This window comes from Oncorhynchus kisutch, linkage group LG7, assembly GCF_002021735.2.
Source record: "Oncorhynchus kisutch isolate 150728-3 linkage group LG7, Okis_V2, whole genome shotgun sequence".
Classification (NCBI taxonomy): Eukaryota; Metazoa; Chordata; class Actinopteri; order Salmoniformes; family Salmonidae; genus Oncorhynchus; species Oncorhynchus kisutch.
Genome location: NC_034180.2, coordinates 9992998 through 10010962, shown reverse-complemented (window position 1 = coordinate 10010962; position 17965 = coordinate 9992998). Strand labels below are relative to the sequence as shown.

General features: G+C 43.1%; 2 protein-coding genes across 8 annotated transcripts in view; one reads left to right on the top strand and one right to left on the bottom strand.

The window, feature by feature from the left end:
- Window positions 1-12267, top strand: part of LOC109894165 (pericentriolar material 1 protein-like) — a 36820-nt gene extending 24553 nt beyond the window's left edge. For 4 of the 7 annotated variants that reach the window (XM_020487427.2, XM_020487428.2, XM_020487424.2 and 1 more), the window contains 15 exons: window positions 1031-1203; window positions 1493-1624; window positions 2442-2577; window positions 2699-2851; window positions 3197-3300; window positions 6690-6824; window positions 7238-7462; window positions 7583-7642; window positions 9450-9582; window positions 9875-9990; window positions 10089-10164; window positions 10412-10608; window positions 10744-10836; window positions 10978-11098; window positions 11349-12267. In XM_020487427.2, the coding sequence (XP_020343016.1) occupies window positions 1031-1203; window positions 1493-1624; window positions 2442-2577; window positions 2699-2851; window positions 3197-3300; window positions 6690-6824; window positions 7238-7462; window positions 7583-7642; window positions 9450-9582; window positions 9875-9990; window positions 10089-10164; window positions 10412-10608; window positions 10744-10836; window positions 10978-11098; window positions 11349-11374 (1880 nt within the window). In that variant the 3' untranslated portion in view covers window positions 11375-12267. The remainder of the gene's footprint in view (window positions 1-1030; window positions 1204-1492; window positions 1625-2441; window positions 2578-2698; window positions 2852-3196; window positions 3301-6689; window positions 6825-7237; window positions 7463-7582; window positions 7643-9449; window positions 9583-9874; window positions 9991-10088; window positions 10165-10411; window positions 10609-10743; window positions 10837-10977; window positions 11099-11348) is intronic. The other 3 variants (XM_020487429.2, XM_031828465.1, XM_031828466.1) reach the window with 3 other exon arrangements.
- A 3-nt stretch (window positions 12268-12270) lies between these two features.
- LOC109894166 (acid ceramidase-like) lies at window positions 12271-17539 on the bottom strand. Its single transcript, XM_020487430.2, has 14 exons — window positions 17270-17539; window positions 17095-17141; window positions 16618-16708; window positions 16426-16512; window positions 16234-16312; window positions 16047-16121; window positions 15874-15919; window positions 15474-15618; window positions 15255-15309; window positions 15085-15166; window positions 14745-14876; window positions 13864-13987; window positions 13619-13675; window positions 12271-13496 (listed from the first exon to the last, which is right to left on the bottom strand). Exons 1-14 carry the CDS (start codon window positions 17435-17437, stop codon window positions 13407-13409), a joined length of 1278 nt encoding a protein of 425 aa, XP_020343019.2. The 5' UTR covers window positions 17438-17539; the 3' UTR covers window positions 12271-13406.
- Between the last annotated feature and the right edge of the window lie 426 nt (window positions 17540-17965).

Below are 17965 nucleotides of genomic sequence, written 5' to 3'. Positions count from 1 at the left end.
AAGCTAGACTAGCCTACTTTAACAACAGCTAACTAACTAACAAAATACAGTGGGTGGTCCACCCAGTTCTAACTAGTGTATTTAACAAAGTTTACCTACGGGTAGTGTATGCCCATGGGCGACTTGTCTTGGTTCCCCCTTTTCCCACCAGCAAACAAACAAACACCATAACCAAAAACAATACTCACTGGTGAGGACAAAGTGAAATGGAGGTGCTCAAACACAAGATAGCTCAATACATAAAGAGTGACACAGAGAGATCTACAGACATGGCATTTACAGAGAGATTGAGCTCCAGAGCAAACAACTGACAGGGTTTTTAAACCAAGGGAAAGGAACTGTGGTTGGGTAGGAAACAGGAGGAGGTGTCTTCTGATTGGGGAGTGATGATTTTCACCTGTGAGGGGAGAAGGAGAGAAAAGAAATACTCTCACAGGATACACACAGGATACTTGTATCCGTAACACATGTAATAGTTAAACTTTTAAAGGACTCAAACTAGATCCCAACCTTAGTGTAACCTTCGAGTCTCTCGCTTGATCTAATGGACTTGGCGAACAATTGAAAGAGAAAAGGGGATACCTAGTCCGTTGTCCAACTGAATGTATTCAACTGAAATGTGTCTTCTGCATTTAACCCAACCCCTCTGAATCAGAGTAATATGTTTGGCATTCTGATTGGCTTTTTAATTCTTAAAATTTTTATGCAATTGCTTTATCTTTTACATTTAGGAATTTGTTAGAATGTGTTCCATTGTACAGTATCATTGTCTTTGATACATTACTCTTAGAGAACTACTAGGTGCGCAGGCTTTCCCTCCAACTCTACTTTAACACATCTGATTCAGCGAATCAAGGTCCTGTTGAAGGTATGTTTCAGCAGAGTTGGAGCCAAAGACTACACCGCCACCTGTGCAATACTGGATGGATATATATAGATATATCTCCCCAATAGACTGCCACATATGACTGCTTCTTATACTTGCGACAACATCTTCTTGAGTGTCTGTCTTGCATTTTAACACCTCCAGATGCCAGCAGTGACTTCTCCCTGTTCGAGGCCCTGAGGGAGACTATCTACTCGGAGGTGGCCACGCTCATTTCCCAGAACGAGTCGCGGCCCCACTTCCTCATCGAGCTCTTCCACGAGCTGCAGCTGCTCAACACGGACTACCTGCGCCAGAGGGCACTCTACACCCTACAGGTAAACGCGTCCGAATGAGGATTTACTGCTGATCCTAGACCAGCACTCCTACTCTGAGACTGCAAATAGTATTTCATACAATCCATGGGTAAACCTCATAGGAATGGATTCAAGCCACAAGGAGCTTCTGATAAAGAATTGAGGTGCCAAAATGTTGTTGATAAATCCCGTAGGAGCATAGAAAAAAACACTGGATTCTTTCTTCTAAATGTACAGCTCATGATTGTAACCCTCTTCCTTGCTGTTGGATTCTCATGTTTAACCATGTCTTTTTGCTGTTGACCTCCAGGACATAGTGACCAGGCACCTGACGGAGAAGAGTGCGGCCGAGGACCAGGCCTCCACCCTGGGCCCTGTGGCCTGGGCAGCCGGCTCCCAGTCAGAGCTCACCCCCAGTGAAAGCCTGGCAACCAGCGACGGGGTGAGACAGACGGATTTACACACACACCTGCCTCTTCATTAAATCACTTGCCTGTCATATCTCCCACTCCCTCTTTTCTCTTCTCAAGCTTTCCCTATCTCTCGCTCTTTTCTCTAGCTCATGTCTCATTCCTGACACCTGTCACTTTCTCTCAACATCTCTCGCTCTTTCCAGCCATCCATCTTAAACACTGTCCATCTATTTTTATTTCACTCTCATCCATCTTAAACACTCCGTCCATCTCTTTTTCTCTCTCCCCCTACCTCCTTTGTCCCCCCCCCCCGTCTTTGAAATCCAGTGCTCCAGTTGTCAGTAAGGCTGTGCCTTGAGGCCCATCCGTCACTCTGAGCGAAGCGTTGCGGTTGCTGCCTGCCGGACAGATTAGATGTGTGTGGTTGTGCAGGTCTTTGTTCTAGCCCAGGTCCCCGGATGTTTTGCTAAATTATAACAATACCTTTTGCCTTTGTAAATCACTCCTTTGTTCCCCAGTGATGGATGAGATGCCGGATTTGTATTTTTTTAATTTTTTTTCCTCCCTATGTTTGGAGAAAAGGATACAAGGGCAGAAGCGCAGCCCATTGTTTTTAGTCTATTGCATCCCGAGATGGAACAGACGCAAAATCGGTCAAGGGAGTTTAGCAGAGCGGTCTCTGCAATGAATCAATGTTTTTCTTTTGTTCTCTCCCCTCTCTTCCTCATTCGAACAATGAATGATGAATGGGTTCTCGTTTAGGATTTTTTTCTTTTTAAATTGTGTTTGTTAGCCCCCAATGGGTGAGTGGTGTGTGACTGAATTCCCTTTTTACCTCTCTCTCAGGATGTGTCGGAGAAGAACATCCGGGTCATCAAGCATCATGTCCCGAGTAAGAGGCGGAACGACGCAGAATCGGTAGACAACGAGAGCACCCTGTCCACCACCTCCAACCTGGAGCCGTTCGCTAACGATGACTTGGGTATAATTTTTTAGTTGAGTTGAGTTTATTGTCCCGCGTTGCTCTTCTAATATCCTGTTGTGATCACTGTGTTCTCTCGCTCTCTCTCCCTCCCCTGCCACTTGCAATGCTGTGCTGCCAGGTAACACAGTGATCCACTTAGACAAGGCTCTAGCCAGGATGAGAGAGTACGAGCGCATGAAGCTCAAGGCTGAGTTTAGCCCCAACACCACCGCTGCTACCGCCTCTGAGGCCTCTGCTAACTCTTCTGCTAGTGCTGCTCAGCTGCTGGAAGGTACACATCTCTCTCTCAACTTCTTTCTGTTCTACATCTCTCTCTGGTAGAAATGCTTAACGCTTGCTCCCCAAAGCCATGTGCTTCGTCCCACTCTACGGTGTTGTGGTCGGCGGGTGTGAACACTCCCACACACGTGTTTCCAAGTGCAAAGCACTTTGGCTGTCTGCGGTCTCATGTTAGAGTCCTTGAAGTGTGCAGTCGCGCCCTCACGCACTTAGTAAAGAAAAATGGGATGTGGCAATGGTGTGCTGAGCTGTTTCGATTTCTCTTGGTGCCAGCTTACAAAACACACACCTCAGATGGGAGATAATAATACATATCTGTGTGTGTGTGTGTGTAAAGGTGCGGGAGTCTGGTCAGGTGATGTCCACTGTCCCCAGATCGACACCCAGCAGCTGGACAGACAGATTAAGGCCATAATGACCGAAGTCATCCCCTTCCTCAAGGTAGGAACCCAGGACCCGCCTCAATACCCTATAGTGGTCTCCCTTTTGTCTCCTGTCCTTCATTTATACTAGGGGTGGTCAATCCTCATCCTGGAAAGCTACTGGTCTGGATGTGCCCAAGCCTAGCTCAGATAATCCCTACCATTGTGTAGCAGAGTTGTCCTAATGCTCCAGCGTTGGCAGACACAATGTAAGTAACTTAATTTGTGTCCCTCTAATTTCCCTGAATGCCTCTGTTGATCCTACAGCTATTGTAGGCAGAAATCATGTACCTATGAACCAGTTATACTGTTAGCACTGAGACGGTGTGCCCTAGTAGGAATTCCACTGTGTGCAGCTCACCCTGCACTATCAGCTCACACATAAATAACATGAGCATGTCTACTTATGCTAAGCTTCCCATTAAAACAATGAAAACAATCAAGCATTCCAGAGAAGTGCTAAAAATAGCCCACATTAACATATGTAGCCTAAGGAACGATATTCTATCTCTGAAACACACATTGATAACACCTTTGATACAGTGGCAGCAATACATGGTTATAACATATACAGACATGCCAATGGTGGTGTTGCTGTTTTATATTCAGAATTTATGAAATTGCTTATTCCAGTTACAAAAAAACATGCACCCATTTTTAAGAAAATAACTAGGTGTTAAATCCCCTTGGATTGATGAGGAATTGAAAAACGGTAGGGTTGAGAAGGATGAGGCAAAAGGAAGTCTGGGTAGTGAAAATTGAGAAATCATGTGACTAAACTGAGTAAAAAGAAGAAACTATAATATGAAACACAGATGAATGATAGTAAAAAGAAGAAACTAATATGAAACACAGATGAATGATAGTAAAAATAAGAAACTAATATGAAACAGATGAATGATAGTAAAAATAAGAAACTAATATGAAACACAGATGAATGATAGTAAAAAGCTTTGGAGCACAAATGAAATGTTGGGCAAAAAGGCAAACTCTGCTCCATTCATTGAAACAGATGGCTCATTTTTCACAAAACCCACTGTTATTGCCAATGACAATGACTTTTTCATTGGCAAGATTAGCTAACTTAGGCATGATGTGCCAGCAACAAACGCTGACACAACACATTCAAGAAAAACTGATTTAAATGAGGAAAGACGAGCGTTGTAATTTTGAATTCCATAAAGTGGGTGTGGAAGAAGTTAAAAAATGATTGTCTATCAACAATGACAAGCCACCAGGGTCTGACAAATTGGGAAATGACTGAGGATAATAGCAGACGATATTGCCACTCCTATTTGTCATATCTTTTGTGTGTGTGTGCGTGTTTGTTTTCACCTTTATTTAACCAGGTAGACCAGTTGAGAACAAGTTCTCATTTACAACTGCGACCCGGCCAAGATAAAGCAAAGCAGTGCAACAAAAACAAACGTACTTTCAATAACACAAAATAATTACAATTTAGCATTAACACTGGAGTGATATATGTGCAGATGATGATGTGCAAGTAGAGATACTGGGGTGCAAAATAGTAAAAAGATAAATAACAATATGGGGATGAGGTAGTTGGGTGTGCTGTGTACAGTGATTGGTAAGCTGCTCTGACAGCTGATGCTTAAAGTTAGAGAGGGAGATATAGGTCTCCAGCTAAAGTGATTTTTGCAATTCGTTTCAGTCATTGGCAGCAGAGAACTGGAAGGAAAGGCTGCCAAATTAGTTATTGGCTTTGGGGATGACCAGTGAAATATTCCTGCTGGAGTGCGTGCTACGGGTGGGTGTTGCTATGGTGACCAGTGAGCTGAGATAAGGTGGAGCTTTACCTAGCAAAGACTTATAGATGACCTGGATCTAGTGGGTTTGGCGACGAATATGAAGCGAGGGCCAGCCAACGAGAGCATACAGGTCACGGTGGTGGGTAGTTTATGGGGCTGGTCATCCCCAAAGCCAATTCTTCCTTTGGCCGCCTTTCCTACCAGTTCTCTGCTGCCAATGACTGGAACGAACTGCAAAAATCACTGAAGCTGGAGATCCCCTCACTAGCTTTAAGCACCACCTGTCAGAACAGCTCACAGATCACTGCACCTGTACATAGCCCATCCAACTATCTCATCCCCATACTCTTATTTATTTATTTATTCATCTTGCTCCTTTGCACCCCAGTATCTCTACTTGCACATTAATCTTCTGCACATCTACCATTCCAGTGTTTAATTGCTATATTGTAATTACTTTTCCACCATGGCCTATTTTTTTTTGCCTTACCTCCCTTATCCTACCCCATTTCAACATACTGTATTTAGACTTTTTCTACTGTATTATTGACTATGTTTTTTCCATGTGTAACTCTGTTGCATGTGTTGAACTGCTTTGCTTTGTTGGCCAGGTCGCAGGTGCAAATGAGAACTTGTTCTCAACTAGCATACCTGGTTAAATAAAGGTGAAATAAATAAATAAAAAGAGAGCAGCGCTTTATTATGGACTTCTCTTTGTCTTAACAACATGATCAACAAGGCAGGTCCTACAGGCAACTACTGTTGTGTGGTCAGGTGCCACAAAGAGGGACCTCAGAAATGTACAATTGGCTCAGAACAGGGCAGCACGGCTGGCTCTTAAATGTTCACAGAGAGAACATTAATAATATGCATGTAAATCTCTCATGGCTCAAACTGGAGGAGAGGTTGTCTTCGTAAGAAGTGTTGACATGCTGAATGCATAGAGGTGTCTGTTTTTAAACTACTAGCACACAGGTCGGACACCCATGCATACCCCACAAGACAAGCCACCAGAGGTCTCTTCACAATCCCCAAGTCAAGAACAGACTATGGGAGGCACACAGTACTATAGAGAGCCATTACTACATGGAACTCTAATCCACATCAGGTAACTGATGCAAGCAGTGGAATCGGATAAAAATATAAAAATACACCTTCTGGAACAGTGGGGACTGAAGAGACACTCAGGAACAGACACTCATACGCACACACACGCTAGCACACCCACTCTACACACACGTACGTTATAATATTGTTGTATGGTGGTATTATACATTTTGTATTGTAGTGGTGTAATAATGTTATGATGTACTGTTTTATCTTTGGTTTTATGTGTGATGTAAGTGCCTTTATGCGTTTGGACCCCGGGAAGAGTTGACAGCAGCTAATTTGGGATCCCTAATAAATACAAATGTGTAGACTCATGCTACATTTGGAGTGCGATAACATAAGAATATTGTGACTGACTTGAGCAATTTTACACTATTGGCAATGGAAAAGCCCTGGTTTTTGTTTTGACAAACAATTTGGCAAACTAGCATGATTTGAATCCAGACACAGTCAGGTACCCAGGCTAGCAATATACATTGTTAAAGGCAAAGAACTGAAAGAGGTTGTTTTTGTTCTTGTGGTCTGTCAGGAGCACATGGACGAGGTGTGTTCCTACCAGCTGCTGACGTCGGTACGGCACATGGTGCTCACCCTCACCCAGCAGAATGACGAGAGCAAGGAGTTTGTCCGCTTCTTCCACCGACAGCTGGGAGGCATACTGCAGGTATGATAAGCCTTATGATGATATAGCACTGATTCCCCACTGTGACTCAAACCTCAGATTAGTCCGGTAACTGTTTTATTTTGGTGTAAGAGCTGAAAATGTCCACTCGAACAAGTTAACAAAGTGCAGACTAACATAAGAATTTATATCCAGAAATATTGGTTCAGCGAATATTTTTATAACTAAGCCAAGATAGACCACAGCCTGTCGTTTCCATGGGAACAAATGAGCTATAGTGGGCAGAACAAGCCAGGAGGGGGGGCAAGAGCCAAGCACAAGCTTGTGAATCTATTGATTCAGCCATTTTTTTGTGCAGCTTTCTTAGATTTTCTCAACACCTATTCTGTCTATCTAGTACTGTTTTTAGCTTATCATTTTCAAAATGGAGTCTTAAGTTTCTCCCTCCCCCTCAGGACTCTCTGAGTAAGTTTGCAGGACGTACTCTAAAGGACTGTGGCGAGGACTTGCTTGTGGAGATCTCTGAGATCCTGTTTAACGAGCTGGCCTTCTTCAGACTGATGCAAGACCTGGACAGCAACAGCAGTAGTACTGCTACTATAGCTAACTCCCAGGCCAGGCACAAGAACCACAAGAGACCTAATAATAACCAAGTCAAGCAGGAACACAGGAATAATGAGGTAGGTGGAAGGGATAGGGGTGTGGGTGAGTATTTTCAGATTGGATTTGTGTGTGTCATTCAATCTAATACAAAATGAGTGAATACATTTCAAGACTGGTGAACATTTGACTACTTTCAGGAGAACAAGTCTCCGGAGGTCGAGAAGTCCTTTTCCCCAGCATATCTCGATGAAGACAAAGTGAGGACATCAACATTCAACATATGATTTTCTTGTGTGGTTTCAAGCCAGATGTCTCTTTAGACTACACTTAGTGTAGTCCAGGGGTCTCAAACTCAAAAAATGTGTTATTTCGTTGCTGTCGACGCTCCCGAACTGTCTAGCTTTCATTTCAGTGATTTAGTAGCAAGCTGGACATTGTATGAATGTACGTCCATTATAATTTCTACAGTTTCAATTTGGTTTAGTCATTTTAGTGTGTGTGTATGTATGTCCTCAGCAAAAAAAAGAAATAGCCTCTCACTGTCAACTGCGTTTATTTTCAGCAAACTTAACATGTGTAAATGTTTGTATGAATATAAGATTCAACAACTGAGACACAAACTGAACAAGTTCCACAGACGAGATTAACAGAAATGGAATGTGTCCCTGAACAAAGGGGGGGGGGGGGGGGTCAAAAGTTAGTCCGTATCTGGTGTGGCCACCAGCTGCATTAAGTAATGCAATGCATCTCCTCCTCATGGACTGCACCAGATTTGCCAGTTCTTGCTGTGAGATGTTACCCCACTCTTCCACCAAGGCACCTGCAAGTTCCCTGACATTTCTGGGGTGAATGGCCCTGGCCCTAGCCCTCACCCTCAGATCCAACAGGTCCCAGACGTGCTCAATGGGATTGAGATCCGGGCTCTTCGCTGGCCATGGCAGAACACTGACATTCCTGTCCTGCAGGAAATCACACACAGAATGGCTGGTGGCATTGTCATGCTGGAGGGTCATGTCAGGATGGGCCTGCAGGAAGGGTACCATATGAGGGAGGAGGATGTCTTCCCTGTAACGCACAGCATTGATTGCCTGCAATAACAAGAAGCTCAGTCTGATGATACTGTGATACACCACCCCAGACCATGACGGACCCTCCACATCCAAATCGATCTCGCTCCAGAGTACAGGCCTCAGTGTAACTCTCATTCCTTTGACGATAAACGCGAATCCGAACATCAGCCCTGGTGAGAAAAAAACGCAGCTCGTCAGTGAAGAGCACTTTTTGCCAGTCCTGTCTGGTCCTGCAACGGTGGGTTTGTGCCCATAGGTGACGTTGTTGCCGGTGATGTCTGAGGACCTGCCTTACAACAGGCCTACAAGCCCTCAGTCCAGCCTATTGCAGACAGTCTGAGCACTGATGGAGGGATTGTGCTTTCCTGGTGTAACTCGGGCAGTTGTTGCCATCCTGTACCTGTCCCGCAGGTGTGATGGTCAGCTGTACCGATCCTGTGCAGGTGTTGTTACACGTGGTCTGCCACTGCGAGGACGATCAGCTGTCCATCCTGTCTCCCTGTAGCGCTGTCTTAGGCATCTCACAGTACAGATATTGCAATTTATTGCCATGGCCACATCTGCAGTCCTCATGCCTCCTTGCAGCATGCCTAAGGCACGTTCACGCAGATGAGCAGGGACCCTGGGCATCTTTCTTTTGGTGTTTTTCAGAGTCCGTAGAAAGGCCTCTTTAGTATACTACGTTTTCATTTCTGTGACCTTAATTGCCTACCGTCTGTAAGCTGTTAGTTTCTTAACAACTGTTCCACAGGTGCATGTTCATTAATTGTGTATGGTTCATTGAACAAGCATGGGAAACAGTGTTTTTAACTTCATTGCAAAGGGTTATTTGGATTTTTATTAATTATCTTTGAAAGACATGGTCCTGAAAAAGGGACATTTATTTTTTGCCGAGTTTATATATTTATTTATTTTGACACCCCTGGTGTAGTCTAAAGGTTGGGATTAAGGCGTGTAAATGTCTTAACTTTTTACATCTCACTCTGTGTGCCAGGTTGAAGATGAGACAGAGGAGAAAGAGACCGAGAGGGAGCAGCACGGAGGAGAGGGGAAAGACAGTAGGAGCAGCGAGGCCTCTGAGATGGAGGAGGAAGAGGGGGCTAGAGAGGGACTGCTTCACTCTATTAGTGAGTGAACACAATGCGAAGCGCCTCAATTAGCCTAAAAGCTACTCTGTAAAGTGAGTTAGTTCAACCACGGACAACCTGGCTAGTGACCGTAGCTACTAGAGGAAGCTTGTGATCGAGTGTTCTGCAGGTTCACAATGGAGGATTTGTTGTAATGACGTGACCATAAAGATTCACAACTGTCGCCAACCTATTTCCAACAAAGTAAACTCCTAATACGATTATGACGAGTGCCACACCCTTGACTTGTTCTCCTAATGCTAACCCTTCGTTGTTTTGTGTTCTTTGCCAGGTCTGTCCAAGGCGGAGACCCAGGCCCTGACTAACTACGGCAGTGGGGAGGATGAGAACGAGGTGGAGATGGAGGAGTTTGAAGCTGAGCCCCAGGACGTCCAGACCTCCCTGCAGGTTAGCAATGATGGTGGAGAGCAATGGGTTAGGACACACAGACTCAGTACGCACACTTCCGTTAGACTGTCTAGTTACCATCTTCTCCTGTATTTCAGGTAGTAGCAAATGAAGCTCCATCAAATGGAAACCGAGAGATGAAGTCTGACCAAGAAAGCTCTGAGAGTAACGATGGTAAGAACGCTCACGGTTGTTTTTCTGTCTCTTGGCTTTTAGGCAGGCAAAATAGTACCTGTTTTTCATCTACTTTTTGCTGTGTACATAGTCCACATTTTTGTAAATGGTTGCCAGATGTTTTCATTATAGCAATGTTTGGTCTGATGGATGCCTGTGTTTTCAGCCCCTCTGATTCTCTATTTCCTGTCTCCCTCCTTTTTCCTTCTCTCTATCCTAAACTTCTCTGCTTGCTTATCGCCCCCAGTCAAGAGCAGTAAGTCCGAGTCCATCGATGTGGTGGACTCCCCAGAGGAAGAGCGTGAGGGTGTGGAGCATGGGAGGCCGGAGGGGGAGAGCCAGGGAGGTGCAGTCTCAGCCACCACCAACAACCAGGAGGGTTCCCACGGCTCAAACAGCAGCGGCAGCCCTGACACCGAGTCACCTGTCATGCTCAACATAGATGTAACACCACTACATAGACCTATGATCCTTTTTAAACTACAAAATTCTTTAATAGTTTAATTTATGTGTATTCCAATGTCTTTATTACTTCTCCAAACCCTTTATAATGTATATGCTTTCATTTAATTCATGCAGGAGGTGGGATCAGGAAACATGAGCCAAAAGTCTGACGAGGAAGACTTTGTGAAAGTGGAGGATTTACCCATGCAGCTGAGTGTCATATGTGAGGTGGGATGAGCCAGAATGACTCCATTTCCCTGTTATCAATACGTCCACTTACTTTTTCCCCCATCTTCTTACAAACTGTCTGATCATTGGTCTTGTGAAATCTAGTAATGTTCTCTCTCTCTCTCTGTGTGTGATGAACAGGAGGCGCTCCAGAAGAGGGTAGTTGAGGAACAGCAGAATAATAATCTGTCTGTTGAGATCCTCAATGGGAACACTGACACTAGTGGACTCGTGGGCAATGGACACACGCTCAAAGCACCAGGTAGGTACATACAATATCTAGTGAAATGATTCACTGTCTGGCACAGTTTTCATTTCAAAATTGTTTCATGAAACTGGTAGAGCGCAACTTCACAGAATGTCCAGAGAAATAAATGTATGTTGCAGAACCGATATTAGTCTGCCATGTAAATGTTGGCTATGTACTATTTAATACTATTGTATCCATCTGTGTTTGCGATATCTCTAGGAAGACAATGATTCGTCTACTTTTTTTCTCATCTTTCTTACAGAAACGATAGGTGCACAAAGTGCATAAAAAGACCGTCTTGTACAAACGTTGTCGAATGAACCACTACAGAATAATCCTAAAGATGTTCAGACTCCTATTGGTACTTAATGATTGGATGGTCGCAAGGGTTGGCGAGACAATGTTGTGCCAGTGACTAAGCTTAGCTCGAAACCGTTTGACCAACTACAACGGTTAAAAACAACTACAACTGTAATGTAATCAACACTGTTTTGTTTATTTCTACTCCTGAGGCTGTATCTATTAAGCACATCAGAGTAGGAGTGCTGAAGATCTAAGATCAGTTTGGTATTTTTGATCATCATACATACTGATTGTTTGGACAAGTTGGACCTGATCCTAGATCAGTACCCATTCTGAGACACTTGATACATACAGCCCCTGATTACTGAATGTGTTCTTTGATTTGGGGATTTAGGGTGGGGTCTCTCTCGCACTCTGCTACGTAAAAAGTTTTACAAGCCTCGTTTGAATCCTCTAGTCTAGCAAACTTGTTGAAAATTGCCTTAGTTCTGTTTTCTGCGGATATGGGATCAGTTTGGAATCGGTTTGTCATTTTGAATAATTTTATTTGTTCATCTTCTTGGCCTTGTCTTATTCTCTCTCGCTAGCTCCCATGCTTTTCAAGCATCTGACCTTTTGAAATCTTAACTACAACACTAATGAACTACAAGTACGACTTCAAACTTGATTCAGGCTGCTTGCGAGTCATTTCCTCACCTTTGGCTGTAAAGACTACAATGACACCTAACATCTTTTCCCTTATGTCATGGGGGTGTCGTCACCTTTTACTGCACTCTTAATGTTACCTTCCTTTTTGTTTTCTCTGGGCAGTTTTCCATGTAATTAAAGATTAAAACTACATACAGTAGTTAAGAATAAAATGATGGAACTTTTCAAAACGGTGGCTTGTCTTTGTGTTTAACAAGTGTAGTTTACTGGAAGGCTGTAGACATAAGACCTAAAACCAGATTACTTGAATGCAAAAGATGTAAACTGATTGATCAATGCTTTCATGAGCCCAGTTTATACCTGGTGCTGACATGTGTCCTGGGCACTTTCTCAATTGTGTAAAAATCTGTCCTCTACTCTGTAAATAGATTTGGTAAATGGAGGCGTTTCCTCACCAATCATCCCCTACCAGCGGTAGAAAGGCTCTATCGTTAATATAAATTACAGGCTAATTCACACTTTGTTCCAAATGAACATGTATGGCAAAATGTTTTCAAAATATTGAGTTGCCATTTAACCCTTTACACTTGTGGGAATTGGCCTATTGAAATGTTTCTCACAAAGGCATATGCATGAACATGGTAATTGTGTGGAAATTATTAGACCAAAGGGAGTACACAAGTTCAACTGAATCCAAATTTTACACATGATTTGCATTTGAGCTTTGTGTAGATTTTGGTAATAAAAATAAAACTCCAGATACATCCAGTAACAAGACTATTGGGAAGTGTGGGGTAGGTGCAACAAGACATGTTACACTTTCACAAGGCAATTCAGACATTGTAATTTTGCTGCGCATAGAAAGGATTCAGCAGCAAAACAAATTCAAATGGGCTCAATTTTTTTCAAAAAAACCAAGGGTATGACATTACATCAAACCGTGATCATAAACATGAGTTGTGATTTGGAAATGTAAAGTGCACATTTGGACTCCCAGGTATTTGGGTTGCTTGTATGACATCAAAGTGGTATTAATTATAATCCCCTGTCATCTTTCAAAATACATAGAGTCCTCTTAATTTACAGCATTTCTCACTCAGACAAAGTTGCCCAATTACTGGGAAGGCAACTTTGTTGCGTAATGCTCAAGTTCAGAGAACGTGATCTCTGACATGTTCAGCCCACTGTTCCAATTTTGGTGCTTAACAGTGCCCAAATCTGCCATTTTCAACCCATGTATGAGTGTTAAGGGTTAAGCAATGTTGAGGCAATATTTCGATTGGAGCCTTTAGTTACAGCGCAAAGACTTGAAATATGTATAACAGGATTCTCCAGTTGTTTCTGAATCAGTTAAACCCATTTGGAGGCTTCACCAGGGCATACAGGGGTTGGGGCAGTCACGGATGTAGGATTCCAGTTTGCCCTTGTTCACGTCCATCAACGTGGTGTATGTGGTCAACTGCAATGACAAGTCAGTCACTCGGGCGGTCTTTTGAGAAATGCTAACAGGACTTTTGCATTAGACAGATTTATTGAATCGATGAATGGTTCATAATGATAAAACAGTAAATAAGGGCTCACCTTGTTCAAGACTGGTTTTGTCGACAGCACATCGTACACGGTCTTCAGTGAGATGTTCTGAGGAGAAAGGATAGGGGAAAAGAATCTTACCACTTTGTTTAGCACAAAGATACCTTTGAATTTGTACAGGAAATTGAAACAAACATCCAGAAATATTAAATTAAGTTGACTTTGTATTCAGCCATGGAATGGTTGGTGTCTGCCCAACTACATCTATATGGCTTATCTGTGGTTGTAGTACTCACTGCCTGCGTGGTCTGGTTCATACACTTCATGGCTGGAGTCCTGCGGTTGTCCAAGAACAGAGGCTCCTTCCAGTGATCGTAGTTGGTTTCCAGAACGTACCAGCGGCCCAGCTTCAGCTCAATCCTTCACAACAGGAGTACAGTGTTTAGGAATGTGATGCTTCCTGATTTAAATCAGGAATATCTAGGCCTCCTGCGTTGCGCAGTGCTAGAAGTGTCACTACAGATCCGGGTTCGATGCCTGCCGCGACCAGGAAACATGAGGCGGCGCACAATTAGCCCAGCGTTGTCTAGATTTGGCCGGCTGGGATGTCCTTGTCCCATCGTGCTCTAGTGGCGGCTGGGCGCATGCACGCTGACTTTGGTCGCCAGCTGTACGGTGTTTCCTCCTACACATTGGTGCAGCTGGCTTCCGGGTTAAGTGAGCAGTGTGTCAAGAAGAAGTGCGGCTTGGCATGGTTGTGTTTCGGAGGATGCATGGCTCTCGACCGTCGCCGAGTCCGTACGGGAGTTGCATTGATGGGACAAGACTAACTACCAATTTGACGTAAAGTAGATTTGTTTTACCCATTTCGTGACATGTATCCTTATGTAATAGAAATGTACCTGTTGGCTAGACATTTCAGAATTCCCTTTTTTTGTAGTCTGGATCACATCCCTGAATGTTAAACAATATGATTTGTATGACCAGTGTGATGCAAGGTGATCTTGTTCCACCCCAGCACCTTTTCAAATCAGGCATGCTAGTGCTGAGCTGGAACAACCCTGCACAGCTAGTATTTCTCCGTGACACAAGTTAGAGACCCCTGCTGCACTAGTAGTGTGTTTAGTATTTAATTTCAGTAGTTGAAATTGGATAGTAATATGTTTTAGCCACTCACTCCCAGATGTCAAGGCTGAGGACTCTGGAGCGGGTGATGACACAGCCCTGGCCCGTCTGGTTCCCTCCCAGGATGAAGTAGGCCGGGGCCAGCAGCTTGGTCTGGGCCAGAAGGTTCTTTGCCTCCTCGTAGCTGGACACACAGGGTTAAAGAAAGGGTGTGTTTTCACGAGACGAAATAAATGTCCGTTTCATAATGCTGGTCTTGAATGTGCTCAGGTTTTCCTCCATAATACAGCCCTCATTAAAGCAAGAATGTGTATTATTGCCTTCAATAACAAAACATGTCAACTGTAGTTAAATGACTGTCATTTGATACTTCTATGAAAGTAGAAAGATACCTGGTAGCATTCTCTAAGACAGAGCGAGTGAGGAAGCTCATCCACATCCCATCTCTATTCCCCAGGATCCACTCCACGATCCCTGAGAGAACAGACACACTTAACAGACACATTCATAACAGGTCTATAAATGTACTGATTTGAGAGACCGGGAGAGTTGGGTAGCTCACCGATGTATCCTCCATCAAGGCTGAAGCGCTCATTCATGGTCAGAGTGAAAGCATGCTTCAAAGAAAATGAGAAATGTTTTAGTCAAATTACACTTTCACAACTACCATGATGCTAAAAAAGACGCCACATCAGGGTCACGTTCAAAAGGGATTTGTTTTTCCCATTTGAAAATGTTGCTTGCTTCCATTTGTGCCTGCTGAATGCAGCTCAGAGCTCACCGGTTTGATACCAGTCAACATGCCCACGTAGCCGGCGAAGTTAGTGGACTTGAAGACCGTCTTGTTGCCTCTCTGGAAGTCAATGTTGACCACCAGAGGTTTGAGTTTCTCTGTTATCAACCAGGACCTGTTCTTCATGTCCCAACTGGTAGAAAAAGAAACAATAAGGGGGTTTATTTTCAGTAAAGAATTAAAGGGGTAGCAACTGGAAAAACGTTTACAGAAAACCAGCAAAAATAAGTAAAAATTGGTTAAAAGGTATTGTTCACCCAAATTGACTGACTAGTAATTTGGGTTTGTAATAGCTACAGTGTCCTATTAACACAATGGAGCACAAAACAATGCATGGTAGGACCCTTGATATCCCTTTGTCACTAAACCGTAGCAGTGACATTCTTACCCCATGAATAGTCCAAAGTCCATATTCCGCCCATGGATAAGGTTACCTATGACAATGCAAGGAGAGAAACCAAAATGCTGTGTGTGCATGAACATTTCAAGCATCATGTCCTACCATGATGACATGTACATAACTAAAGTATTGATTCAAATAACATAACATGAGCTACTTACCATTTGAGTCCTCTGCCACTAGAGAAGTGCACACCGTAAAGATCTCATAGAAGATGTTGTAGAGGACAACCTCGCCTGGAGTGAAACCAAGTGTAATAGAATCAGAATAGAGGGAGGTTAGAAACTGAATGATAGTGCCGTTGCGGTCAGGGGTTGGAATAAGCAATTGTGGGTTACTGTATATTACCAAGGGGAACACCCGAGGCAGTCGCAACTCCTTTTATTTCCTCATTGAATGGGTAGGGTAGGGTATTCACTATCAAAGGCTGCAGAACACAAAAGACCATTAGTAATGGATTAGAAACGGTTACATTATCAAATTAAATCATCACTGAAACTATTACACCTCATCTCATAAAATAATTTCAAACGCTCTCACCAAGTCCTTGTCGACCAAATCTATCAGTTTCCCACTAGGAACAAATGCGTTGGCCAAATCCTTGATAGCCTGGATCATGTTGACCAACTTGAGAAAACCAGACAAATAGTGAATAAGAAAATAGTACGAGTATTGATCCTACTGTAAATACATTTACATAATTGATACAAACAAGACATGTAAAACTCTCACCGCAGCTTTCTTGTCAGTGATGATTAGCTTCCATCTTTCGCTGGGGGGCAAATCCAGGTCTATTGTGTACCAGGTGACAGGCCCTTTGAATCTGATCAAAATCGTGACATGTTAGATGGATGCATAATGACATTGAGGTCACTTTACTATCCCCTGCAAGTGGTATTACACAATAGTGTCATGTGAGATTCATTTTAAGGCTACAGTAGTCACTACAGTAGTCAAAAGTTGCCCCAGTCTAATTACAATGGACAGAGGCAGGTAGCTAATGACTAAATGCACCTGGTTATACACAATACAAACACTTCTTGTTAACCTGGCATAAGTGTGCCGCCTCACGCATGAGCCATGAACTGGGACCGGCCGGGTATTACAAAACTTATGCAAGTTGTTTAGATGTTATGGACATTTGACAGCACCTTGGACAACTAGCTAACTTAGCTAACATACTGTGACAAACTAATGGCAAATACTTACGTTGGACCTTTGGGAGGGTACATGCCCGTCTGGCATTCTTCGGTATACTGTTAAGAGGGCAAAAGAAACCAAAGCTTTGTTCAGGTGAAAATGCACTTTCTAGCTAGAACTCAGACTAACTAATATTTGGCAGACAGTTTACGATTACAGAATATTCATTATTTGGATCACTTACCGGTGGCACAAATTGTGCCGATACTGCAGATAAGGACACCAAAAGAAGATAACACAACCTATCCATCTTGTGTCCCGTTGTTTGTGTGTAAAGCTTCTTCTGATTTTTGGTCAGCTTCAAAATACGGAAGTGTATTCTTTCCTCGTGATTTGAGAGGGAGCGTACCATTACACTATGGGCGGGCGGCTACAACATATTTTATACTTGCATTTCTCTCTGATTCAGATACATTGTTTTGTTTATGTCACGTATTACATATACAAATGTATGTGTATGAATAGGATTCTACTTATGTGGAATGATATGTCCTCCCACACGATACTGGTACATTCCTGAGTATTATACTGAAGTGAAAACAAGTGCACACATGACATGACTGGCAATTAAATATCAATAGAATGGGATTATTGTAGTTAAAATTGGGCACAGGTTACTCATAAAACAACTGAAAGCACATTTAAGGGGTTGTGACAAAAATGACCTTTTAAAGCTAATTCGCTTGTCAACAAATCCTGTTTTAAACAGTTTGAATAAGATGAGGAAAAGCTGAGGAGCCGTGTCATATTCACACGTTGACGATGTAGGGGAGCGTGGGGTAAATTGAGCCGAACACAAAATTCTAAATTTGACCAAATATGTAGAAAGAGGTCATCATTTCATGGAGTCTGTGAAGGAAGAAACCACATGGAAAAAGTA

Bases quoted from the DNA above. Each gene is read 5' to 3' on its own strand.
- LOC109894166 (XM_020487430.2), bottom strand. From the start codon at position 17,437: ATGGTACGCTCCCTCTCAAATCACGAGGAAAGAATACACTTCCGTATT. The intron at 15,167-15,254 runs GTGAGCTACCCA...CTGTTCTCTCAG, and splicing joins CCTTGATGGAGGATACATCG to GGATCGTGGAGTGGATCCTG. The intron at 13,676-13,863 runs GTGAGTACTACA...CTTTCTCCTCAG, and splicing joins TGAACCAGACCACGCAGGCA to AACATCTCACTGAAGACCGT.